We start from the raw sequence: 27,019 nt of genomic DNA on the forward strand, positions 1-27,019 counted from the left end.
CCTAACGTAATAACAGCCATGACATGAGTTTGAGAGATGCAAAATATCAAACCATAGTCGCAATACCATAGCAGAGCTAGTATAAGTTTCCCGTTTTATCCTTTTATAATTTACTATACTTTTTCAAACCAAAAACGCATCCGTAATTCAAATATGATAATTAAAAACCGAAACAACCATAAAATTTTGACGATTCAAGGAATTTCCAAGTTGAAAACTTGCGAAACTTTGCAATAAATTACAAACATTTAGATCACTCTTTCTGTTGCAAACTTAAATCTCAACTTTTTTCACGGCATAAATACGTAGAAATTGACAGCCTAGCTGAAATATCTATCTTCATTTTGAAGGACTCAAAACTTGGATATTTTATTATGCATCGTAGAGGGTCCATGTTAAGAACAAAGTTTAAAAACATGTCGGCACATACAACTCACCGGACGCGCATATTAAACCAACACGTGTCATCTAACCCATTTTTAAAACGTAGCTGTATAATCCATTTTCCTTTATTCGGAAACAAAAATAAATATATTGTATGTGCACCCAATGGTTAGCCTCCACGTGGTTCCTTGAGCAGCAGAAGTTGCAACTCTATGTGTATATATACCCTTCGCAGTTTCTGTCAAAGCAGTCGGATACTTCTTAGTTCTTGTTGTATAACCTCTCTCTACCCTTTGTAGTTTTCTTTCTCTTGCCGAACTTGATAAGTATGGGTTCAGCAACCTTCATCGACATCATCATCGCCATCCTCTTGCCACCTCTTGGTGTCTTCCTCAAGTATGAGTGTCGTGTGAGTGTTAATTTCTCTTTCGAGTCCGTACTTTATAGATGTTGTTTGTCATACAAACACTTATTACATACTAAAACTGCTTGATTGTTGATAATCTGTCATACAAACACGTATTACGCACCAACACCGCTCGAATCATCATGTCAGCGAAATTCTATAGATGTAACAGTCATACAGTGCTCGTATAACATCGTTGCCCTAATCTGTATATGGTCTGTGTTTTTGTATGTTTTGGAACCGAATTTTCATGCAGTTATTTTTTATGAGGAATTTTGATGTTTATATGTTGTGGATTGATGATTTGCAGGCGGAATTTTGGATCTGTTTGGTGCTGACACTGTTTGGTTACCTCCCTGGTATTATATATGCCATCTATATCCTCACCAAGTGATCCTTTCAATTTATGTAAGCACCAACTTCTCTATCGCTCAAATATTTCTTGTTTATTTTTTTGTTGTAAAAGTGTGATACAGTAGAAATAGAATAGAGTGAATTGGAGCCTCGATAATAACCTCGTTAGAGATTTCAACGTCTCTGTTTTGAATTTGGATATGAAAATGAAAGACTACGTAGAAAAAAAAATAAAGTGCTTTTAAAAAGGAGCATCGATAATAATCTTGTCTTAGAATTCAACCGGATTTGTTTTGAATATAGATATTTCATAAAATAAAATATTCTAATCTTTTTAAAGGAATAAGACTGCCTGATTGGTGATTAAGCTAATATGCATTTCTTATTGGTTTATCAACCCTACTATGATTTAGTTCGACAAAGAAAAAGATGTGGGTCCACTTGAAAATGACCTGCCCTAATTTGATATATGCCATCTACGAGGGAAAGAGATTTTTTCCGAATTTCTTCTTTTAAAGTCTACTAATCAAGTGATCTGAACATTTAAAATTTGATTCAACGGTAAACAAAAAAATTATCATATCTTTTAATTTTTTTACTAGTTTCTTTGTTTGTAATCCTTGAATTAAATTTTAAGGGTTAAGATCACTTGATCATTGGGTTTTGGAGGAAGATCACTTGGTCATTGGGTTTTAAAGGAAGAAATCCGAAGAGGATCTCTTTCCATTTACGAGTAGTTTGTTATATGCTTAACAAAGAAGGATTAATGACTCATTTTACTTTCTGATCCTTTTTATCTTTCTTATTGAGCAGGTGGTAAAGGATGTGTTTCAAAGGGCAGCTATGTCTCTTTGTTTAGGTATCAAGGGTTTGTTTTCAACCGTTTGATGGATTGTACTTATCTGGTGTAGCCAAATGGATGGTTGATACTTCATTTATGTAGTGTGTATCTACTGTCATTGTTCATTGTATTTTTCCTATTTTTGTTTCTTTCATTTTGATTTGAATAAATGCCTCGTATAGTCCTATCATATTTGACTATTTCCAGCAAAATACAAGGGGGACCACTGGGAGCACTGGGTTATTCGGGTCGTGTGCATACATTGCCCTCCGTGTAGCTCCGTTATTATTACATGTGACATCTTTTAAACAATTAACTTAATGAATAAATTATAAACTATAGTGGAGTAAAAATCACATGATATTGTTTGTGCATAAAACTCGTGCTTGTAGCATTTGCAAGGCTATAAAGTTATTTACAATCAATGTTATGCTATATTTTGCCCCACGACTAAAAGGGGGGACGGCCATGTTGTCCTTTAGGTCAATTCTACAACCACGACTAAAATTTTGTCCCACTCGCCTCTACATTGCAATATACTGCTCTACCATAAGCAGACAACGCTATTAAAATTTGATCTTCTCCAATTCCATGTCCTAACAAGGGGCAACCCTTTTGTTTCGATGATTTTAGATCTTTCTAGTCCATCCCTTAAACCAAAACACATTTGGCCTCCCGGTCCGGGCTCAAATTTGAAAGAACCAGATTGAAACCGGTTAAAAATGAAATAGAACGGGCCGAGCCGGGTTTTGAGAATTTTAAATTTAAAACCAAACCTAACCTGACTTGTTTCAAACGATCTGATTCGAGCCGGTTTCACGGGTCGGAGTACAAATTTTTTTTTAGGTCAGCAAGCACATATGGGAGCCATGGGATGACCAGCGTCCGAAGGCCAACTCTCCACCTTTGCAATCAAGAGAGAAAAAGATCTGCGAGGTCTGCCGAATTTCCACTAGGATCTTCTGCTAATCGGACCGAGCGATATTGTGTGCTGGAATTGCGACACCAAGGTCCACGGGGCCAATTCCGGAGCCTCTCTGCCACGGGTGCCAATGACCCTGTCTCTTCAACCAAATGGTTGAAGATATGATCAAGTTCTCAACAACTTTTCTTCAACCGATGGCTCTTGTGGGGAGATTAACTTTCTCTCTTCCCAACTCAAGCTAGCCAATGTGAAAAGGACATTAACTAACTCTCACTTTCCAACCAAAAATAGCAGATGTGGCATATATGATATAGCATGTGGGTCATTTGTCTTCTTGTTTTCTAGCTACGTTTTTTTACAGCAAACAAAGAAAAGAGTCCAATGTATTTATTTAATTTTTTTAATGTATGAGTCTCATTAACAACTAATAGAATACAAACTAAAATTAATTTTGATTATTTTTAGGGGTCTTTTGATATGGGTCCAATTGGACTAAAAATTAGACTTATTTCAAAAGTCAAAAACCACTAAAAATTAGACCTATTTCAAAAGATAGACTATAAAATTGGACATCTTTCAAATTTCCCCTATTTATTAATAGTTAATGTAGCTTTAGGCTCAATAAAATAATAAAATAAATATTTGAAACATCCATTGGAAGAAAAGAAGATTTAGCACTTGTATTCAATTTGACACCTCAACCATGAAATAAAATGTTGACATACTATATTTAACATATCATTTGAAGATGCTCTTATACACCAAGCATCTGTATTGGTGATTTTATATTATATTAATTTTATAACTTTACAAGCTCGGCTACACTTTTCGATGTGCAAGAGTTGTGCATTGTTCAAGATGGAATTAGAAGAAACAAGTTGGGACTTAGTAAACGGTCCGGGTTCCTCAAAATCTATTACCCACCTTGCCCCGGTAATTACATGGACCCGTCCCGCCTCGGCCTATTTTAAATTTTGATTTTTTTGAACCCGTCTCGTACCCGGCCCGAACTGCATAAATCCGTCCCGACCTGGAGATTCAGGACCCGTTTGCCCACCCTTAATTTGGCCAGCTAATCAAACGAACAAATGGGATTATCTCATTGGGTAAAATGTGAATCAAAAGTCCAAAACCATAATCTAATACCAATCTATTGTCTTGGGATTGGCTTTTACTCAAACCCATGAGCCCTCATTATCTGTCGCATATGGTAAGACTGTCTAGTCTTCAAAATGTATGGTTCGGAGTTCCGACTTCGAAATTGAGGACGGCTGCCTCACGTGCCTAGCACGTGCATTTGGATAACTCCTTGTAATTTGTGGGCTCTATACTTCAAGCCACCATCGCCGCCGTTGCTTCAGTACACGTAGTGCAGTGGCAACTTACGAGCGGTTAGATTTTCCTGACAGCCTCTTGCTCTTAATTAACCTTTACCCGCCATTTCATGCTTATGGGAACCAAGGCCCCCCACCCCACCCTATCAAATAAAGTCGATGAATGTTATTATTGCAATTTGCAACACATGTGATGATGTGAGCTTTCTATATCTATCTATTCTATATTATTAAGGGAACATTCATTGTCAATTTTTTATTTTATTTTATTTATTTTATTGTGTTCTTACTTTTTATACGATAAAAAAGAAGGTAAAATAGTAATTTTACACTTTTTGACAAAATGACAATCATATTCCTATTTTTACTATTTTATCCTTTTTTTTTTTTGAGAAAATGACAATCATATAGTTATTTTTCAATTTTACCCTCACTTTTGATACACAATATTTATATAAAGATGACAAAATAGGAAAAAAAGAGGAAAAAAAGTTGACAAGGAGGCGTCTCTTAATAACACTTTTGATACACAATATTTACATTAGGAGGACAAAATAAGAAGAAAAAAGGGAAAAAGTTGACAATGAGGCTTCTCTTAATAATAGTATAGAAAAAAATATGCACTTATTAAGAGAAAGGGAAAAAAAGTTGACAATGAGGTTTCTCTTAATAAAACTTTTAATACACAATATTTACATAAAGATGACAAAATAGGAAAAAGAAAAAGGGAAAAAAATTGACAATGAGGCTTCTCTTGATAAAAGTATAGAAAAAAAATATGCACTTATTAAAAGAAATGTTCACACACACACAAAGCGTGTGCTCTCTGCTAGTTATAATGGATAGAACTTCGTTGTTGAAAAGATCAGCAGTTCTGCTGATCTTTCAGCAGCCAAGTCCAGTTCTATTATAATATAGAATGATGCTATCAACACATCCCTATTTACAAGAAAATTTTAATGTATCAAGATTACAGTTTGATATACCAAGTGTCATAATATAAGTGGTAGCATTTTATTTTTTCAACTATCTAATCACTTAGTCTTGTATTGTGACGCTTGGGGGGGGGGGGAGGGGTGTATTGTGACACTACAAAATCTCTCCAATTCCCTTTGATTCCTTAACTTTTTCAAATTCTTTAAAATCAAATTCTAATTCAATACACTTGGAATGTTATAAATTTCTTTAAAATTTTAATTGAATACACCCGGATTTCTAAGGATTTTAATAAACTATCTTAAAATCATGATCGAATGCACATTGAATTTCAGATAATCACTTAAATTTCTGATTGAACACTCATATATTCATTAAAATAATTAAAATCCCTTAAATTCTCAATTGAATACATCCCCGTGGTATACCAGGCCATGCTCCATGACACACTGAAAAGTCTTTCATTTTTATCTCTCATACACCTTCTGTTAATCGTTGTTCTTTAATACTCTTGAATCATTCGATTTAACGCCCGAAAATTAGAAAATGTGTAGGAAAGGTAAAAAAGAATGTGTGGATACACCAACATATATGTATCACACCATTATAGGTAAAGTTAGGTGCAACGAGTTTGCTGTCACTTACTCAATATGGCTTTCTAGACCACTAATATAAGTTTTGGAATAATGCTAGAGATATCAAAATTTTGAACTAAATGATGTAGTTGTTGATAACTGAATTATTGTTAAAGTGTTGATTAATGCGCTTATTGCTTATTGGTGACACGTCATTTAAATCGTAAATTTAATTTCAAAATTTGATCTTGTAACATTATAACAGCCATGACATGAGTTTGAGAGTCACGCAAAATATCAATTGATAGTCACAATACCATAAGTCATAAGTTTCCTGTTTTATCCTTTTATAAAATACTTAGTTTTATCCTTTTATAAAATACTTACTTTTTCAAACTAAAAACGCATCCGTAATTCAAATGTGAAAAAAAAAAAAAAACAAACATAAATTTTTGACAATTCAAAGAAATTCCAAGTTCAAAAATTAAAAAACTTTGCAATAACTTATAAACATTTAAATTACGTTTTCTGTTGCAAATTTAAACTTCAATTTTTTTCGCGATATAAATACGTAAAGATCGACAACCTACCTGAAATTTCTATCTTCATTTTAGAGGACTCAATACTTAGATATTTTATTATGCATCTGGAGGGTCCTTGTTAAGAACAAAGTTTAAAGGGTAAATTATATTTTACCCTATCAGGTTTGGGGTCGATTTCAATTTCTTACAATATCTTTAAAACATTTCAATTTCATACATCTGTTAAAAAATCCGTTAAGTAAACCGTTAAGTGATGACGTGACAAAGATGGAATCCACATTTGTGTTGACGTGGCTGCCAAATTTGTGCCACGTGACAATTATTTATTTATTTTATATACATTAAAATTTATAATAATCTATCTTAATATTAAAAAAATAAAAATAAAAACCCATCTTCTTCCCTGAGCCCTTACCCTTCCTTGCAACCTAAACACCCAATCCCACCCCACCCCCACCCCCACCCCCGCCACCAAGCCTATTCCCCATCCCTAAAACCTAGCCCATTCCCCTTCCCCAAAACCCCCAAAGTTTCATCCATCTCACCTACCCAACCCTCCCTCCCTTCTCTCTCCACAGCCACCACTCAGAATGCTAACCCGGATTGGAAAACCCGATCTGGCGCAAACTCTTGTTTGAGCCATTGCTTACGCCGCTGGTCTCTCTAGAGAAGATGACGGTGTTTCTCGAACTAGATGACACATTGGCGCACGCACAGGCCAATCCGCTACTGGAGAAATTCGATTTCATATTGCGGCCGAGGATCGGCGGAATTTAGGGGCAAAGAGTGGGTGCAAAGGAGATAAGAAAGGCAGGGACTTTTAGGGGTTTTGGGAAGGTGAAAAGGCTTAGTGGCGGGGTGGGTATCAGGAAAGGGAAGAGGAATGTGGGTGGGTTAATCACATTTAAAGGCAATAATAGAGCAGCAGAAGCACACAAACCTTCAAACCCAAAACCAAGAGGTGTGATGCAGGAGCACTTCACTAGTGTTGGGCACGGGCCGGCCGGGCCAGGCCCAATTTTAGAGGAACCATACCTTACTTGTTTTAAATAGTAACAAGGCGGGGCGAGCTAAGTAGAGAGATTTTGAGTTTTGGAATTGGACTTAACCCGGCCCGTTTGAAACTAGCATATTCGGGGCAGGTCCACGGGTCCAACCTTTTTTTTTTAATACATCATTTTATAAAATGGCGTTACAATGTGCCACTGCACTACAGTGCACAACAACACAGATTACACTTACACTTATAGAAGTATTGAAGCACAGATTGTTGAAGCATAAATGTGCACATCAGCACATATTAATATAATCCCAAATCACTTACACTCGAGTTGTTAATATAATCCCACATCAGCACATATTAATATAATCCCACATCAACACATATTAACAATGGTTAAATTCCCAAACTGATACTAGTTGATGCTTAATCCCAGATTTCGACCCTTTCCACCCAAATCATTTGAACAAAAGATTTAAAATTGGAACATAACAAGATTTCAAAACCCAACAAAATCTTTAAATCTAGAAAACCTTAATTTAATTTTAAATCCTAAATCCCTAAAACATAATACCTTAAAACTGAAAAGGACTGTTAGTAGAGCTCGACTGCGCTGCAAATATGAGTCTGAGTCAGATGGAGGAGATGATTGATTCGTCATTTCGAGTTGTTCGACTTCGTCGTTCGTCCCTTAGAGTTGACAGAGATAGAGACTGATTTCGAGAGAGTGAGTGAGGGAAAGACATAATAGCAACGATTTAAGGTTACATTAGAAATCAATGAGCTCCAGATCATCGATCATGATTGCATTCCCTATCCCAATTCCTTGCATGCATTAAAAAATTAAAGCCACATAAAACAAAGAAATTCGCTATAAATTGAATGAAAAAAAAAGGAGAAAGGATTTTAGTTTCCCTAGATCGAGGTCTGATGATGGCGGCGAGGAACGAAGCTGATGATGACGGCAGCAGATGAAGCTGGGACAGTGAGAACGAGTCGGGATGAGAGATCGAGTTGGGAAAAAGGAAAACTCAGTGACTCTTTTATGAGTATATGAAAACTAAGAAGACTGAAATGAGGATAAAACCAATTATTCATTGCTAGAAATGGGCAGGGGCGGGGGCCCGTTCCCTCCTATTTCTAGAACCGCCCCGCCCCATTTTGGGTTTCAAATTTAGGATCTGCCCCTTACCCGCCCCGACCTGCGAGTCTAGGATCAGTTTGCCCACCCCTACACTTCACCATCAGGGTGAGAATATGATTGGTGGGAACGTGAGTGGGGTGAGGGAGGGTGGGTCGCGGGGGTAGGTGGGTTTTGGTTTTTTTTTCTTTAATTAATTATTTTTAAACTTATAAAAAAAATTTTGCCACGTGGCACAATTTTGACAGCTACGTTAGCTCTTAATGGATCAATGAATGGAAAATGTAACAGAGGTATTATATTGAAATAAAATAGTAGGTGAGATATGAGAGTGAAAGTGTTTGAAGGTATTATATGAGGTTGCAATATATCTCAAACAGTTAAAGTAATCATGTCGGCACATACAACATACCAGACGCACATATGAAACCAACACGTGTCATCTTACCCATTTTTAAAACGTAGCTGTATAATCCATTTTCCTTTATTCGGAAACAAAAATAAATATATTGTATGTGCACCCAATGGTTAGCCTCCACGTGGTTCCTTCAGCAGCAGAAGTTGCACCTCTATATATATCCTTTGCAGTTTCCGTCAAAGCAATCGGATACTTCTTAGTTCTTGTTGTATAACCTCTCTCTGCCCTTTGTAGTTTTCTTTCTTTTGTAGTTTTCTTTCTCTTATCAAACTTGATAGTATGGGTAGAGCAACCTTCCTCGAAATCGTCCTTGCCATCCTCTTGCCACCTCTTGGTGTCTTCCTACAGTATGAGTGTCGTGTGAGTGTTAATTTCTCTTTCGAGTCCGTACTTTATGGATGTTGTCTATCATACAAACATGTATTACATACTAAAACTGCTTGATTGTTGATAAATTGTCATACAAACACGTATTACGTACTAACACTGCTCGAATCATCATGTCAGCGAAATTCTATAGATATAACAGTCATACAGTACTCGTATAACATCGTTACCCTAATTTGTATCTTGTCTGTGTGTATGTGTGTTTTGGAACCGAATTTTAATGCAGTTATTTTTTATGAGGAATTTTGATGTTTATATGTGGTGGATTGATGATTTCAGGAGGAATTTTGGATCTGTTTGGTGCTGACACTGTTTGGTTACCTCCCTGGTATTATATACGCCATCTATATCCTCACCAAGTGATCCTTTCAATTTATGTAAGCACCAACTTTTCTCTATCGCTCAAATATTTCTTGTTTATTTTTTTGTTGTAAAAGTGTGATATAGTAGAAATAGGATAAGAGTGCTTTTGGATATGAAAATGAAAGAATACGTAGAAAGATAATAAAGTGCTTTAAAATGAAGCATCGATAATAATCTTGTTAGAGATTTCAACCGGATTTGTTTTGAATTTAGATATTTCATAAAATAAAGTATCCTGCTTAGTGATTAAGCAAATATGCCTTTCTAATTGGTTTATCAACCCTACTATGATTTAGTTCGACAAAGAAAAAGATGTGGGTCCACTTGAAAATGACCCGCAATAACTTTATATATGCCATCTATTAGTAATTTGTTATAAAGAAAAATAATGAAAAAGATTTGAAAATTTTGAATTTTAATGATAAGAATAAAATAAAAGGTAAAATGAATAGTATCAAAATTAATTTTTTAATGTAATAATGTAATTTTTTTGTTAAAATAAAAAGTACTGGAAATTTTTTATTAAAATTCTTTCTGTTATATTCTTAACAAAGAAGGATTAATGACTCATATTAGTTTCTGATCCTTTTTATCTTTCTTATTGAGCAGGTGGTAAAGGATGTGTTCGAAGGGCGGCTATGTCTTTTTGTTTAGATATCAAGGGTTTATTTTCAACCGTTTGATGGATTGTCCTTATCTGGTGTAGCCAAATGGATGGTTGATACTCCATTATGCAGTGTGTATCTACTGTCGTTGTTCATTGTTTTTTTCCTTTTTTTGCCTTTCATTCGATTTGAATAAATGCCTCATATTTGACTATTTCCAGCACTTACACAATGCATTGCATTTGTTCAAAGTAAATTGCAAGCGCCATCAAATAAATTGCAAACCATTAGCATTACGAAGCCAATGCTTGTTGCAAACTAAGACCTCAAAAGGTTAACTTCGATAGGACTGGTCACATTCTTCCGACGGAGTACGAAACACCATAATTTGGCTCCGTGGATTTTAATTAAGGAAAATCATCTTCGCTCTTCCCTTTTCCCCCTTCATCCATCCCTCGGTAGTAGTACAACAGAATTTATCAAAACAAAAACAATGACAAAACGTTGAAAGAGAAATAACGAATGTAAAAATCATTGTCCTTTATTTAACGCCAGCTTTAAAAACGAGATATTTTCAACACCATCTTTGAAAATGAGATATTTTGCATACATATCATATCATATCAGCTAATGCAAGCCAACAAAAACGTCGGTTTCCTGTATTGAAACCCATGTGACAATGACAATTTGACATTGTATGCTTACAACTAGAAGAGGTGTGGTTTGGTCCGGTTGCAACTTTGATGAAGATTTCCATAGTGTTCATGATGGTAAAGTTTACAGGGGTGTATTCTTTTTCATTTGTTTTTCTTGATTAATTAGACGCTAAAGAGGAACTTTTTATGGATTCTCTGATACCTTCTGTTTTTGACACAATATTTTATAATGTTGATACGAAAATTGACTTTAAACTGCGAGGTGATTGAGAGTTTATGGAGAGTTCTACTTTGAGAGAGTCCTCTTAACATTTCTCTTTAATGTTGGCATGAGATGTTATCCCTAAATGGATTTCAATCAATGTAATTCTCTCGCACGAAGTGCACCGCGATAACAAAAGGCCAATTTCTACACGCATAACTACGTAAGCGCGCTGCAAGTGGCTAATGAGAATAATATTTAAGGACACAAGATACCATACTGTATCAATCAGCTGGTCTAATAAAGTCTGCTTCATTTTTGTTTTTAATTGGGGCATGTTTCTACGTCAAATTCATTACCCCATAAATAAGATCCCATGTGTTAGCATGTGGGAAGAAGAGAGGGTCAAGTACATCCTCTCCATGAAGATTATGGTTTGGACTTTAGGATTGAAAATTCAGAGGACGGCTACATCACGTGCATAGTATGTGCATTCGGATAAGTCCCTATTGGTCGCTACACACTTAAAGCCTTCACCACCGCCGTTGTTTCAGCATGCCGCGGTATCCTACGAGCCGTTAGATTTTCATTACAGCCTGGAGGCTGGTCGAGACTCGATTTCATCCCAATGCTCGTGGGTGGCAATCAAAGTGAAAGTTTGTGTTCAAATTGTGTTCCTCCAAATTCAATTAGACTTGAAAAAAAATTGAGTCGTGCAAAAAATTATTTTAAATTAAATTGCAACATAGTGATAAATCTTCAATTACGTGAACTAATTTATATTTTCTTTGAAACAAGCAATATTTTGGGAGGTGGACTTTTATTTTGGGACCTCCAATAAAAGAGAAAACATTCTTAACCAACTAAACTACATGCTACTTGCACCCGCACCAAATTTTAGTAGTTCAATAATGTGTTTTTTTTGTCATTTATTTAAATACGGCTGCATTTGGACCTTTTTTTTTCCTTTCCCAAAGGCAATTACATTCATAATTCGATCTTAATAGTCTCAAGGGCAATACAAATAAGACTCTAACATGTCGACAAATACATCATCAGGTGAATAAATTTGACAAATCTAGCACTATTGAAACAAAATATGAGTTTAAACTTAACTGTAAAGGTTAACACGTTTTACACCTCTTGGCTCGTGGTGATTTTCAAAATGGGGCATGAAGTGTCTATTTTCTCGTATTACACCCTAAAGTATTGAAATTATATCAATTTGTGTCTTCGATCTAATTCATTGTACGATTATTTATTAAATATATGATGTGATGAGCTAATGATTTTTATGTGGTACCATGTAAGTCACATCTCAACCATATTGAAAAGAAACTCATCAATTTAATTGATGATTGGACATTCAAAGATATAAAACGGTGTAAGCTGATGTAATTTCAAAACCTTATAATGCACAATATGAGAAACTTGGAATCTCATGGCCATTACCTCAAACGTGCTGTTAGCTCTAACTAACGGAGTAGCTAGGATTATCTATTCTCTAAATCTCATCCTTTTAGGGCTGGTTTGATATTGATGTGCTTTGAAAAAAAGCTGCTTCTGCTGTGCTGTGAGAATAAGCGGTTGTGAAATAAAGCTGTAGAGTGTTTGGTAAACTTTTTTTGTAAAAATGCTTTTGAAAAAAAAAACAGTATTATAGTGTTTGATAAACTTTTATGTAAAACAGATGTGAAAAAAAAGCCGATTTTTCAAAGCTAGGTTTTGCAGCTTCTTGTTTTTGGCTTTTTTTCACCCAAAACTGTGAAAAAAAAGCTGAAGCTGAATGTTTACCAAACACAAAAAAGCTCCCAGCTTTTTTCAAAATCACCTCAGTACCAAACCAGGCCTTAATCTCCTTCTATTTGAAATGTCACGACTAAATCAAGTCAGCATCTTGTGTAGTTATTTATAAAGAGAAAAAGAAAAAAGTAAGATAGGAGAGGACTAGATGGATGGAATTTCCAGCTGAGAAAATCTTACGCCCTAACTATAATACACAAGAAGCACATGGGAGATTCGCACGTGCCATGTACACCCATTCCATGAATAAACTGAGCTGTATGATTCTTGCTTCTTTATTCGGATACGGATTCTACAGCAGCCCTACCGTGCTGTATGATTCTTATGGAACCCCAAAAGTAAGATTTACTTCTCTAGAAAGTTCACGTGGTTAAGGAACCGCGTAGTAAATTGTATCGCTGTGTCTCCACCAAATCTCCACGTGTCCCATCAGCACACGGAGGAGCTGTATATATATAAACCACTCACGGTTTCTGTCAATCCCACCACACACCTCCACCAGTTGCCCTACTTCTTCTTCTACCAAAACTCTCTCAATTTTCCTGCAAAAAATTGTCAGCAAATATGGCGAGCGAAGGAACATTAAACTGCGTTGACATCCTCATCGCCATCCTCTTGCCTCCTCTTGGAGTCTTCCTCAAGTTTGGTTGCCATGTTAGTGTTCTTTCTTCTGCGTCCGTTTAGTTTGTAGAGATTATACGTCACACGAACACGCACATGGTAACGCTGTTTGAATCGTTAGACCAGTAGAATTCTACGGATTTAACGGTTCGACAGTCATATTCAAGGGTTCATGGTTCTAATATACGGTGGATGTGATGTTTTTTCAGGCGGAATTCTGGATCTGTTTGTTGCTGACCATCTTTGGTTACCTCCCTGGGATTATTTATGCCATTTATGTCATCACCAAGTGATATCCAATTTCTGTAAGCACTCACTTCTCTTAATTCGCTGATAATATATCTTGTTTCGGTAGCTATTCGAGCGCTCCGTTTTTAGCCGTCTGCACTTTAAATTGATTATCTCGGTATATTGTGTTATTAGTTTTCGTCCACTACTGTTTATATTCAGATTTAAATAAAAAAATTTATAATAATTTCTAACTGTACGATGTACAGAGATCCTCAAGATTCTTACAAAGAGAATCGGATCCTAGCTCAAAATCCATGAGATTAAGAGAAGGAGCGTTGTAATCCCTGACGTTTTATTCAACCGTTTGAATTTCAATAAAACAAAATTTTCTTTTAGTTTTGTTAAATAAAAAATAAATAAAAAGGAGGATAAAAGTTTAAAGAAGTATTCATCAATTTCCCCCTTGAACTTGTGACTATTGGCCAATTTCCCCCTTCAATTTAATTTTGGTCAATTTCCCTCCTTAACTCTCATAATTAGTCAATTCCCCCCTCAACTCTTATAATTAGTCAATTTGCACCATACTGTTAATTTTTTAATTTGATCATAATTAAACAAGTGTGTGTAAGAAACTAAATAAGATGTATGTTAATCATTTCCCTATGTCTTTATCCTATTACAAATAGATTAAAATTTAGAATTTTACAATTTATCATGGATAGTATTATTAGTCGTAATAAATCAGTATGGAGTAATTTTATTTGATTTTTTACTATACAAAATTGATAACGAAAAGGATTCATGTGTACATTTTTGTATGTGAATACAATTTTCTTTATAAAAGTGAAAGCTAAGTTCAAGTAAATTGAGGAGAATCGAGCTTTAGTGCAAAAATGGTTAGTCAATTCATAATTTTCGACTCCTTATTAAGAATAACCCATTTTATTGAAATAGGTCTGATCCATGAGTTTAGGATTATTATTTCTTTTTCTACATGCTTTAAACTTGATTCATAACTTTTTCTTATAATCAACCCATATCACATACTAATTGTATTATGTTTTTGTACATTTTACCCTATATTATGCATGTGAGTTTATGTTAATTTTAGTACTTTGTTGGAAGTTATTAGAAAGATTGAAAGAAAAAAAAAGAATAGATGGAAAATAAAAAAAAAATAACAGTAGGGTGAAAATTGACTAATTATGAGAGTTGAGGGGAGAAATTGGTCAAAATTAAAGTTAAGGGGAGAAATTAGCCAATAGTCACAAGTTCAGGGGGGAATTGATGAATACCTCAAGTTTAAATGATATGATTAGGCAAACGTTCCTTTCAGTGGGCCACCGGCCCAACTATAACGGTGGGTATGGGTCCACGTGACATGACCTGCACCAACTTATTAATGCCACGTTTTTTTCCTTTGCTGGACAGGTATTAGAGATGTGAAGGACACATGTGTCATTTTGTGTTTGCAGTATTGGATTGTTTTCAGCCGTTTGATTATCTGGTGCAGCCAAGTGGATGGTTGATGTTTTCATGTAGTGATTGTTCATTTTTCGTTTTTTATTTTAATTTAATTTTCCTTCCACCTATTATCTGTCTATTGTAAAGATAGACTAATGCTATTCACATGCTCAGTCTTACTCATTTGTCAGTGTAATTTGTTTTTTATTTCGATGGTAATGTAATTTGGTTTTTCATTTCACCCAATTGGGTTACAAAGTATCTTACAGCCTGTTTGGTATCTTATTTGAAATTTTTTATTATTTCTTAAAACATTTATTAAGAATATTTCTTGAAAACAATTTTATTTAAGACTAAAAAACTTGATTGGTTTGCGATTTAAAATTTTTAAATCTTACAACTTAAACTAGACAAAGAGATCTAAAAAGAAGGGGTCGCATGAGAGGGAGAACATGAGAGGAGAAAAGAAAGTAAGAGATGATTGAAGGAAAGAGAAAGAAGAGAGGACCAGACAAGATAGGGAAGAAGAAGAGTGAGAAAAAATCGAGAGAATGAAGAGAGCGGATTTGAGAAGAGATGAAAAAGGTTTAAAAAAAAAAAGGAGAGAGAAAGAAGAAAATATAGAAAGATAGATTTGGAGTGAGAGGGGAGGAGGAAGAGAAAAGAAAGAAGTGAGTTTAAGTTTAAAAACTCTAAAAATTCACTTTTTATGTTTTTAGATAATAGACTATATTTTTTTAGTTAGTTTTGAGTTCAGTTTTTGAAAATAGTCCTACCAAACAAATTTTTAAGGCCTAAAACTTGAAAATTGTTTTTGAGCTTAAAAAGTTAGATTCAAGTAAAATACCAAACAGACTCTTAGATTTCCGTATAAAATATACTTAAATTTTCCTAATTTATGGGAGTGAAATTCGAAGTTGAATTTCAGAGGGCATGCACGAGACTCTCGCTAACCGACGTAATTCACTTTTGCATTATTGGTTCATATATATTGTTTGTAGCGTCCTTGTTAAGCAAAAGGAAAGAGCCCCTACCCATCATAGCCAGGCGACATATTCTTTTAGGATGTGAAATTTGGATTTGGATCCCATTCAGATCTAAATTGTGAGGATTCTAGGAATCTTCACATCTTAATCATTTATCGTATATCGTATGGTCAGAAATTATTTGACTTTTTTATTTAAAATTAAACATAAATAATACCTAACGAAAACTGATCGCACGATGTACACTGAACAGATAAAATATAGAGATCAGTAGGATTTCCATAAAGTAGATCTGGAAAAGATCCTCTTATGTGAAATTTGTCTCTCAAATATATTTATAAATTTCGACCAAAAAAATAGATAATATAATTTATAAAAAAAATGACTTTAAAAACAAAAAACATTTTGGCCAGTGGTTCTGTTCAAGAGGAGCGTGAAGGAAGCTACCTAGCATGCAACCAATTGCATCAACACGGTGCTGATGGTCCGACCCTTATGTTTTCATTTGTACACGGACGCCACTGTGGCAATGTATACGCGTCATAAAAACTCTTCACTAATAGCGGAGGGAGAATAAAACTACAGATGCAAGTAAACGGTTTTAACAAACTGAACTACAAGCGCACTGCAACCCAAGTGTTCAATTAACTTTAATCTCCGTTTCTCCAAAATTGATTACGAGCAAAGGGATTTAACCAGTTGTATTTTCTTTTTGTATCTATCTCATCTCATCATTGGTTGAATTAAATTGAGGCAAGGAAACAAACCATGATGGATAACTAAGAATCTATCCTACTAAAGCTACTTTATATGTCACTTTCTGAGAATCCTCGGTCAAATATTACTTTGTCTAAAATCGTATTAAGAAAGACATATATGGTAAGAGCAAGGCACATGTGGTGTCTAATCCAGGAGGTTGCGTTAAAGGGAAACTTTAACAAAAAACTATCGGTACTGTTCATTTTAACGAAAAACCACATTTTTACACTAAAAAGTCAATCCTGGTACTATTCACTTTACCCTTTATTTTGTCCTTATCGTTAAAACTCAAAGTTTTCAAACCATTTTCATTAGTTTTCCTAAAGCAGTGAGAATCCATCAAAACTTCAACCCAACTCTTTATCTTTTCCAAATTGACAAGTACCCTTTGTGAGAATCCAATTCCAAATTAAGATTAACAAGGCATTAACTAGTTTATTAAATCCACCAAGATAAGAAGATTACGAGCAGCAAAACAAAGTCAGCGGTTCTACACGGCCGCTAACACTGGAAAATTCCTCGCTGCATGTTTCAGCAGAGATCCTGAAAACCGCTAAAGATGGAATTTTTTTTCACGCTGTCTCTGCTTCCCGAATCTTAATTGATAAACAAACATATAAAACATGGTTCAAGTTCACTTTTAGGATCTAGAGATTAAGAGAGCGGGTTTATGGAGGGAATACAATGAATGATTGAGAAGTAACGCCGCAAGACGGAGTTACTTCAGCTCATATAAGCCAATACACAGCAGATAGCAGATATAGGGTGGTTTCAATTTACATCAACCAGTATACAATCAAACATTTGCAAACCTGCAGTTGAAGAGGGAGAGAGTACGCAAGAATTGCTTAAAAGTGATTCCAATCTGTCTATCATCCTTTGAATTGCCACTCCCTACGGCACATGGGGCAATGTGCCTGAGACGTCTGTGAATTTACCCATTTTAAGATGCAATGAAGATGGAACGCATGGTTGCATGCACCCCAAACTGCGAATAGAAGATAATTTGTCGTCAAATTATATCAATAGAAATCACACGACTAACACAAAATGTGAAATGTCACAATCTGGTTGGTTCAATGCAAAAAATAACAATTCAGTTGGCCAGCTTGATACTATAATCAGGAATACAGGGGTTGACCATTAGCTTGGGAGCATATCATGGTAGTTGTGTGCTTTGCAAACCATGTGTAACATGATGTTCTATGAAACCATGTGTTAATGATGTTCTACGGTGTCGGCACAAGATCTGATGTTAGGCATTTGAATCATATTTGGGAAGTTCACAGTAGAATAAGAAAGAATATTCAAATGTTGATGCCTGTAAATTATCAATGAACTGTATATTCCATAATATTTTGCAACAAAGCATTGCTATGAATCGATGCCATTATATATGGAAGAATAGCAAGACCCGCATAAATCATGATAGGAAAGTGAAAAAAGGCACAACCATGCGGACACAGGCACCATGAGCTTCACTTTTCAACCAGGGCATGTTTATAGGTCAATATGAAAATCAATTTCTGGACGTGGACCTTAATAATAGAAGAAATGTAAGAATTTGGTGAAACATAAAACATGGTGCAAGGCATAAAGACGGTAATGTTAGTGACTTACTTAGTGGGCAATCATCCCCAGGGAGTTTACAATCGGGACAACAACCATCAAATGCCATCCTACAAATCCCACATGTTTCGTCTTGTGCATCCCATGTCCATGAAGCAACAGCATGCCATCTGAAGGTCCAAAAGGATAAGAATTAGAGACACATCAATGTTAGAGACAGATTCACACATGCAGGAATTGATTAATGAACAGAACAGATAGAGACGAGGTAAAGAGGACATACTCTGTTTAAAACCCACAGCAGATATTTGCAAAGGTAGTTGGGTCAAGAGAAAACTGTTTCAATAAAATGCATAATGCGTCCAACGATTTCACAACAAAGATGTTTCAAGTTATAACAAGACCACACGAGCAAATGGGATTCTCAAGTTATTACGATTATTGTTATCAAAATACTCGCACCGAATAATTAAAGGGGGAACATATGCTAGAGATTCATGGCTAACTTATAAGATACTGATCTAGTGATCGACATTCGTAACATTAGACTACAATCAAGGTAGTAAAACTCTAGAGCTCATTAACTATTCGTAATTCACGACAAAAAGACAAATCATAGAAATTCAACACTGTCAAGCGGAAATTCGTTCCACCATGATTAACTGCAAAATTTTAACACCATAGAAGTGAAAGAACAAAACACTACACAAGCTGTTTCTAAAATGTATAAACTAGTAGATTTGAAAGAAACAACAGAATCGAAATTGTACCAATTCGACACTATCAAGCTGAAATTTAATCTACCATATGATTAAATGCAATAAAGTTAACAACTTGGAATAAAAAGTAGAGGAAAATAAAAAAAATCCAGTTACAAATGGTATAAAGTAGTGTATTTTGAAAGAACGAACAGACAAACACAGTGAGAAGGATACGCAAAATGTTGACTTTCATCTTCTTCTCCTGCAACTGCAAAACCCCAAAACCCTATATTTCAGAGCAGTGAATTAGAATAAATCCCAAACATCCCAAATGTTCCCAGAATTTCAGGAATTTCATATTCCAAAATGTACTCACCGAACAAACTCCTCGATTCAAGCTCAACGGAGATCGCAAGCCTGAACCCTCTCGAGAATGAAATATATGGCTAATCACTGCAGAAATCGGACTCTAATCCGATTCCAGTTCCGGTTCCGGTACCCCTCTCGATATCTCTGTGTCTGCAAAACCCTAATTGGAAAAGTGAAAAGCCGCGGTCCAGTTTTGGGCGGGTTGAGAGACCAGAACTCAATTGGGCTGAATTTGAATTCATAATGTTTAACATTCTGCAAGTGGGCCCAATAGTAGAAAGGGAAGTTTTTCGAGAATACGTCATACTGGCATGTGATATTATTTGTCCAACTTTATAATACATTTGATATTAGAAAGTAGAAATTGAAATACATTATCGCATCAAAGCGATAGGTGAGCATTCATTCAAATGAGGGATGAATTTGCCACTCAGTACTACGGTCTGGTGGTATTCATATTCACTTGGAAGTGAGAGGTCTTATGTTCGAATCTCATGGATGGCGAATTCGATACCAATTAGACTGCCCATTGTGTGACTTAGCCGAACTTCTCCTCCCCTTAGTGTAAAAATATCTATGTACTACAAAAAATGAGGGATGAATTTTTCTTAAGATTTTTTTTTTTCATTTTTAAATGCGGAAAGGTAAAATTAGAAATTGAAACTGCCTGATATATATATATATATATAGCATATCCGTATGCATGCCAGAAAAGAGAGAGAAACAAAAATTTCTTAAAGAAGAATGAATTTTACCTTATATGTAATAATTGTCTTTTAATGAATGAATGAACCGTACAGAAAATTTTACCTTATATGTAATAATTGTCTTTTAATAAATGAATTTCAAGATAAACTTCCATAAACCAAATGGTGGATAATATCAAATAAAAATCCAAGAAACCTATGTAAATAAACTTCTATTATGCTAATAAATCCCCGGCCTAGATTTTCACTGTAAATTTGTTAGTCACAGAAATATTAAAGGAGGTGATTTTTGCACACCTTTCTTTATTCATGACCATTAAATAAATAAATCAAATGGAAACAATGGTCATGATTAAACAGAAGTATGTGTGAGTCGAAAAAAAATGTGTACTTATCGTTTTAAAAGTATTAAATTTTTATTGAGGACAAAATCTTTCATAATTGCTTGAGTAGGCCTTGCAAAATACTATAAATAGGGTAAAGCACACCGGCTAATAGTCTAAAACCTAAAGCTGCCTCTTCCTTTCATTTCCCTAGTTTCCATTTCTCTTTCTTTTGAGAAACTATGACTAGAAGGAAGCCAAAACTAGCCTTCATCGAGAACGACTCGTCGCGAAAAGCGACATTCAGGAAAAGGAGGACGGGCTTCATGAAGAAGATGTATGAAATCAATAAACTTTGTGACGTCCCAACATGTGCTATCATGTATAGTCCAGATATGCCTCAACCTGATGTCTGGCCTGATCCTTCGGAGGTGCGACGCCTCATCGAGCTGCTTAAGAACGTGCCTGAGAAGGAGCGAAACAAAAAGATGGTGACCCATGGGATGTTTCTGAAGCAGAGGATCGAAAAGGTGCAGGAGAAGCTGAACAAGTTGAAGAAAGAAAACCGAGAGAAAGAACTTCGGATGGCCATGAGCCAATGCCTCGCGGGGAAACCCTTAAATGGCTTGGACTTCACCAATTTACATGAAATGGGGTGGATGATCGACGAGAAGTTGAAGGACATTGCCGTGACTAAAAGCCGAAAGGAGAACGAGCTGGCAGAGATAAATCAGCCCTTAGTTGGACAACCACCAGCGCATGCAGCATCAGCTAATGAGAACACTCAAGACGCCATACAACTGGCTCCATGGTCTGTGGGGGACGTGCTGACCACAAAATTTGGTGATGTGGATGATCAGATAATGCCGCTTGGGGATTAGGACTACATGTTTGGTGGTGCTGGGTGGTCTAAGAACCCCTTTAATTTCTCTTAAGCTATTTAAGTAGTTTTTGTTGTTTGTTATTTCTGTTGTTTTGCTTCAGCGTTGTTTTAAGTTATTTCTAGTTTGATGCTTGCTTACCTTGGCATCAAAACCACAGGGTTTCTATGTCTCTTAATTTCTTGATTTTATGTACTAAAATTAATATTTTATATATGAGAGTAGTTTGGTACCTTTGGTTTGCATTATATGATTTCTCATTTCTTGTATATGAAAGATCTTAGATTTGAATATCATAGTTAACGAGTTTGAAAGCAATTTATTCCCCCCTGAATGTAAAAATTTTGTTCCCTCAAAGCTACTAAAAATCACCAAAATCTGAAATCATATGACTGTTGGATTAAATGGCAGTCATTTTTTTTATTCTTTGAAAAGCCGTATTCGTTGATTTTATTCACTACAATTAGTTGTCTTAGTTGTTTTGAGTTTCTAATTTTTTGCAAGAATAATTTATGAATGACAAATTAAAGGATAATGCTAGAGAGACTAAATTTTAAACCAAATTTGCAAACTAAATGATGTGTTACCAATAGAAAATAAGTGCGTCAATCAACATGTTAGTAATTATTCAATCATTAACAACCACATCATTTGATTTACAAAATTTGGTTTAAAAATTTGATCTCCCTAATATTACCCTAAATTAAATATTGACGGTTTGGATCGTTGAAAAAGGTTGGAAATAAATACTAAATTGTTTACCATTTAATCCACTAGTTATATGATTTTGAATTTGTGTGATTTTTTGTGGAAGTGATCTTTGACGAAAGACTCAAAAGATTGAAATTCACTATGAAGTGGCTTAAATAAGTGTGTCAAAATGTATGTATAACATATATTTCAATAAATTACATTTTGTCAAGATTATGTTCTCATACATTGTCTTTAAAATATTGTTTCTCATGTTAGACTTTCAATAGTTAATCGGCCACATTAATTGTTGAGTGATGATGTGATAAATACATGTTACGCATATGCTAGATAATATCACATGGGTACAAAATATAATTAAAATTAGGGAGTTTTAACGAAACATTTCTGACACTGTTCATTTTTAACGAAATACCACATTTTTACCTTTCCCTGGTACTATTCACTACACATTTATTTGTCATTTTTCATTAAAACTAAAGTTTTTTTGGACTTTTCGTTAGTTTTCCTTTAAAATTATAGTTAGGGGAACTATTATTGACACTCCAAGAATCTAATTGTATAGAAAGTTTTTTTTTTTTTAACAGACAATATTATCTATTTTTCATTAAAACTAAAGTTTTTTTTGGGCTTTTCGTTAGTTTTTCTTTAAAATTATAGTTATGTGAACTATTATTGACACTCAAAGAATCTAATTGTATAGAATTTTTTTTTTTTTGAACAAACAATATTATCTACACTATATCTGTGGGGGAGTGGGCTACGCCTCACAATAGGCTAGCAATAATGTGGTTCAAATTCTTCTTTGGCAAGCATTGAACGTAAGACCTCTCACTTACAACTGAAGAAGAATAATACTAGACTATAGTACTAATTACATAGCAAGTTGAGTGCACAATTTCCACTTAAGCTGTGTTAAAATAACAAGGAAAGAATTTAAAAACTAGAACTACAACTACCATGGGCTGACCTAGTGGTTAAGAACAAATTCTAAACTCGTATTCCACACAGCACGTCTTGAATTCGATTTTTGATGAATCACACTACATTGAGAACCACGGCACCCATCCTCCAACAACAAAATCCAAGAATTAAAAATCAGAAAATAAAAAATGAAACCCACTCGCGCAGTCGTCAACGTCATCACCAACTTGAGTGGCTTCATTGTTGTTTCCCTGTCCATTTCATATTCAAATCCTGAAGCCGCCGTAGTGTTTTTGTCAGGGGTCTCCGTCTCCGTGATTAAATCCAACAGGGTTAACGCCATTGAAGAAATGAGAAGAGGAACAAAAGCTATATAATTGGTATAAATTAATTAGTGCACTCGAAACAAAGAACAGAATAACACAGTTAAAGGTCACGCAAGAAATTAGTTAAAGGTCACGCAATAATGTTAACTTTCATCCTCTTTGTCCTGCAACTGCAAAACCCAAAACCCTACATTTCGTAGCAGTGAATTAGAATAAACTCTTCCTGGACCTTGGCACCTTATTCCAACTCAGAATGTGCCCAAAACCAGGAATTCAATTTCGAAATTGCGATTAGGTGATTCTAAAACCCTAAATCTACTTACCCGAGATGAACACCTTGTTTTGACAGGGATCGGAAGCCTGAACCCTTTCAAGACTCAAAGGTGTGGCTAATCACTGCAAAGGTCCGATCCCGTTTCCAATTCCAGTTCTAGAGACGAGTCCTAATTGTGAAATGGAAGCGCAAACCCTAATTGTAAAAAGGAAGTGTTGCAAAGCACGATACTGAAATTGGGCCAGTTTCAAATTCATTAGTTTAAATTTTGCAAGTGAGCGCAGACTCAAAACACCCCCAATGGCTGTAAGCAATTTGAATAATGTACTCAATAATATTTATGGATGAAATATTTTTGCGGGTAATACTATTACGTGGTTTTACTTAATCACTTTATGTTATGACATGTTTTAATTATTAAAAACTTTGCCTAGGTTTCTATAAAACGATTTACTGTCATATAATTTCTGTTTCTAACATAGGGACAAGTAATGTTTTTGTGACTTTGTTAGAACCCCAAATTTGTTGTGAAGCAAACGGTAACTCATCGACTTGCCAAATTTTCTTAAATGAGGGATGATTTTTTTTTCTTTCTTTTGGCATGATCGAGGTGCGCTCTAATTTAATTCAAGACACCATGTTAGATGGTTATTGTATTTGGTGTCAGGCTTCCGCCGCCTTCGGAAGTTTTTTCGATCATTAACAATCCCCCTCTCGTACCGCTTAGGTTCTTCAAAATTCAAAGCAAGCAAAAGTTACTCCTAATATTTTTTCTAGCCATGGCAGGGATCGGAAGCCTGAACCCTTTCAAGACTCAAAGGTGTGGCTAATCACTGCAAAGGTCCGATCCCGTTTCCAATTCCAGTTCTAGAGACGAGTCCTAATTGTGAAATGGAAGCGCAAACCCTAATTGTAAAAAGGAAGTGTTGCAAAGCACAATACTGAAATTGGGCCAGTTTCAAATTCATTAGTTTAAATTTTGCAAGTGAGCGCAGACTCAAAACACCCCCAATGGCTGTAAGCAATTTGAATAATGTACTCAATAATATTTATGGATGAAATATTTTTGCGAAAACTCAAGTAGCTAGGCCATTGCATTCGGAGTGGTGGTTGAGCATTCAGAGGAGAGCTCGATGGCCTACAGGTATTGTTTGGTATGCAGATGGGACGGGAAGAAACGGAGAGGGAACAAAGATGCCCTCGGATGGAAACAAGGAGGAAGAAGGATACGGATATGTTATAATTTTGTGTTCCACGGATGTGGAACGAGTCGTTCTAGGGGGTGAGGCGGAACAAAAATTCATCAAAAATTCGTCCCGTGGAACAGCGCGTTCCACCCGTTTTAGGCGCACCAAACGTGGGACGGAACGCCTTGTCCCACTCCGTTCCGTCCCGTTTCACGTACCAAACGGTACCATAGGTCCTGCCGCTCAAGAGTTTTTATTTTTATTTTTTACCTTAAGATGTTTTGATTTTTTACCTTGAAATACGGAAAAAGTAAAATTAGAAATTTAAGGGCTCGTTTGGATGTGCTTTTACAATGACTGAAAGTGTTTTTAGAGAAAATATTTTTTTATTCCAAAAGCATTTAAAGTGATTTCTGCAAGAAGCATCATCTATATGCTTATTCCAGGAAGCACTTTAAGTGCTTGTCCAGAATTTACTTGCATTTTTATTAAGAATTGGTTCCAAAAACATTTTCACCAAAAGTGTTTTCAATCATTTTAAAAGCACATCCAAACAAGCTCTAAGTTGTCTTGATGTATATGGTATATTCATAATATATGCCAGAAAAGAGTGACAAACAAAAAATTTCTGAAAGAAGAATGGATTAAACCTTATTAGTAAGTAATTACCAAAGATATAGAGATATAATAACTCTATTTTAACTAATGAATAAGTCATACAGGATAATCTGTGTTTTCATACAAGCATCTATGTATTCAAAATTCCAGACAAACTTCCATAAAAACCAAAGGTTGGATAATATCAAACAAAAATTCATCAAAATCATGTAAATAAACTTCTATTTTGCTAATAAATCCCCAGCCTAGATTTCATATTGTGAATTTGTTAGTGGCATAAATATTAAACCCAATGTACATATATGCCAAAATAGTCTACATTAATTATTGTATATCTCATTGTAAAAGTAATAAATTTCTTTTGAGGACAAAATCTTTCATGATTGATTAAGGTTAGCCCTTGCAAAATACTATAAATAGCATATGTTGTATAGGGTTAAAGCACACCAACTAGAACCATAAAGTCACTAAGGCTCTCCTCTTCTTTTTCCCTAGTTTCCATTTCTCTCAAAATTTTCTCTATTTTATTGGGAAAATCATGGCTGGGAGGAAGAAGGTGAAACTAGCCTACATCATCAACGACGCGTGTCGAAAAGCATCATACAATAAAAGGAAGAAGGGCTTCGTGAAGAAGATGAAGGAAATTAGTATTCTTTGTGATGTTCCAGTATGTGGTATTCTGTACAGTCAATATGAGTCTCGACCTATTGTTTGGCCCAATCCTTTAGAAGTGCAACGCCTCATCACGCAGTTCAGGAACATGCCTGAGGAGGAGCGGAATAAGAAAATGGTGAACCATGAGATGTTTCTGAAGCAGAGGATCGAAAAGGAGCAAGAGAAGCTGAACAAGCTGAAGAAAGAGAACCGAGAGAAGCAAATCCGGATGCTCATGAACCAGTGCCTCGCTGGGAGACCCCTTACTGGTTTGAACTTAGACGGTTTGAATGATATGGACTGTATGATCAAGGGGAGCTTGACAGAGATTGTCACACAGATCAAGAGCCGGAAGGAGAAGGAACTGGCGGAGATGAACCAACCCCAAGTCGCACCACCACAAGTGCTTGCAGCCACAACTGATCAGAACATGCATACAGCAATGGAAACGCAGGTGTTTGATCAAAGCAACATATACACCAAGCAGACGGTTCCATGGTTCCTTGGGGACGTGCCAAACCAACAATTCGGTTTTGTTGATGATCAGATCCCACCTCTTTGATTTCCCTCCAACTATTTATTGAGTAGTTTTTGTAATTTGTTTTTCTGTTTCTACATTGTTTTAAGTTGTTTCCAATTTGATGCATGTTTACCTTGACATCAAAACCACAGTGTTATTATGTCTTTTAATTTCTTGAATTTTATGTAGTATATAAGACTTTTTTTGTATTCATATTTTTTTTTAATTAGGTGTTATCCTCTAATATTTTTGATATACACTTGATAGGTTTTAAAGATTTATATATATATAAACATGTATGGAAGGGGGAAGATCAATGAGA

The 27,019-nt window shown here is 35.3% G+C and overlaps 5 protein-coding genes and 1 long non-coding RNA gene across 7 annotated transcripts; 5 read left to right on the forward strand and 1 right to left on the reverse strand.

Annotated features, from left to right (window-relative positions):
• Positions 1 to 610: 610 nt before the first annotated feature.
• On the forward strand, positions 611 to 10,425 carry LOC126594079 (hydrophobic protein RCI2B-like). Of its 2 annotated transcripts, none has more exons than XM_050260285.1 (3): positions 611 to 793; positions 1,101 to 1,198; positions 10,216 to 10,425. In XM_050260285.1, the coding sequence occupies exons 1-2, from the start codon at positions 713 to 715 to the stop codon at positions 1,182 to 1,184; spliced, it is 165 nt and encodes a 54-aa protein (XP_050116242.1). In that variant the 5' UTR covers positions 611 to 712; the 3' UTR covers positions 1,185 to 1,198; positions 10,216 to 10,425. The 2 variants fall into 2 exon arrangements, with proteins under 2 accessions (XP_050116242.1, XP_050116241.1); XM_050260284.1 differs by lacking the exon at positions 10,216 to 10,425 and adding an exon at positions 1,958 to 2,175 and having other exon boundaries at positions 614 to 793.
• Positions 9,017 to 10,425, forward strand: LOC126594080 (hydrophobic protein RCI2B-like). The gene is made up of 3 exons (XM_050260286.1): positions 9,017 to 9,216; positions 9,523 to 9,620; positions 10,216 to 10,425. The coding sequence occupies exons 1-2, from the start codon at positions 9,136 to 9,138 to the stop codon at positions 9,604 to 9,606; spliced, it is 165 nt and encodes a 54-aa protein (XP_050116243.1). The 5' UTR covers positions 9,017 to 9,135; the 3' UTR covers positions 9,607 to 9,620; positions 10,216 to 10,425.
• A 3,019-nt stretch (positions 10,426 to 13,444) lies between these two features.
• Positions 13,445 to 15,429, forward strand: LOC126594081 (uncharacterized). The gene is made up of 3 exons (XR_007613134.1): positions 13,445 to 13,592; positions 13,703 to 13,798; positions 15,156 to 15,429. It is a non-coding gene; the product is annotated as an uncharacterized LOC126594081 (long non-coding RNA).
• Positions 15,430 to 17,557: 2,128 nt separating this feature from the next.
• On the reverse strand, positions 17,558 to 18,786 carry LOC126594078 (anaphase-promoting complex subunit 11-like). The gene is made up of 3 exons (XM_050260283.1): positions 18,731 to 18,786; positions 18,554 to 18,672; positions 17,558 to 17,921 (listed from the first exon to the last, which is right to left on the reverse strand). Exons 1-3 carry the CDS (start codon positions 18,781 to 18,783, stop codon positions 17,806 to 17,808), a joined length of 288 nt encoding a protein of 95 aa, XP_050116240.1. The 5' UTR covers positions 18,784 to 18,786; the 3' UTR covers positions 17,558 to 17,805.
• Positions 18,787 to 20,844: 2,058 nt separating this feature from the next.
• On the forward strand, positions 20,845 to 21,483 carry LOC126592313 (agamous-like MADS-box protein AGL80). The gene has a single exon (XM_050258014.1). It carries the CDS (start codon positions 20,845 to 20,847, stop codon positions 21,481 to 21,483), a length of 639 nt encoding a protein of 212 aa, XP_050113971.1.
• A 4,578-nt stretch (positions 21,484 to 26,061) lies between these two features.
• LOC126592314 (agamous-like MADS-box protein AGL80) lies at positions 26,062 to 26,739 on the forward strand. Its single transcript, XM_050258015.1, has one exon. It carries the CDS (start codon positions 26,062 to 26,064, stop codon positions 26,737 to 26,739), a length of 678 nt encoding a protein of 225 aa, XP_050113972.1.
• The last annotated feature ends 280 nt before the right edge of the window (positions 26,740 to 27,019 follow it).

Source organism: Malus sylvestris, chromosome 12 (genome assembly GCF_916048215.2).
Source record: "Malus sylvestris chromosome 12, drMalSylv7.2, whole genome shotgun sequence".
Lineage (NCBI taxonomy): Eukaryota > Viridiplantae > Streptophyta > Magnoliopsida > Rosales > Rosaceae > Malus > Malus sylvestris.

Excerpts from the sequence above, each read along its gene's own strand:
- LOC126594079 (XM_050260285.1), top strand. The coding sequence starts at position 713 with ATGGGTTCAGCAACCTTCATCGACATCATCATCGCCATCCTCTTGCCA. Across the intron at positions 794-1,100 it reads TCCTCAAGTATGAGTGTCGT|GCGGAATTTTGGATCTGTTT; the intron begins GTGAGTGTTAAT and ends GATGATTTGCAG.
- LOC126592313 (XM_050258014.1), top strand. The coding sequence starts at position 20,845 with ATGACTAGAAGGAAGCCAAAACTAGCCTTCATCGAGAACGACTCGTCG.
- LOC126594080 (XM_050260286.1), top strand. The coding sequence starts at position 9,136 with ATGGGTAGAGCAACCTTCCTCGAAATCGTCCTTGCCATCCTCTTGCCA. Across the intron at positions 9,217-9,522 it reads TCCTACAGTATGAGTGTCGT|GAGGAATTTTGGATCTGTTT; the intron begins GTGAGTGTTAAT and ends TGATGATTTCAG.
- LOC126594078 (XM_050260283.1), bottom strand. The coding sequence starts at position 18,783 with ATGTCCTCTTTACCTCGTCTCTATCTGTTCTGTTCATTAATCAATTCC. Across the intron at positions 18,673-18,730 it reads TCATTAATCAATTCCTGCAT|ATGGCATGCTGTTGCTTCAT; the intron begins GTGTGAATCTGT and ends TTGGACCTTCAG. Across the intron at positions 17,922-18,553 it reads TGGGGATGATTGCCCACTAA|TTTGGGGTGCATGCAACCAT; the intron begins GTAAGTCACTAA and ends TTCTATTCGCAG.
- LOC126592314 (XM_050258015.1), top strand. The coding sequence starts at position 26,062 with ATGGCTGGGAGGAAGAAGGTGAAACTAGCCTACATCATCAACGACGCG.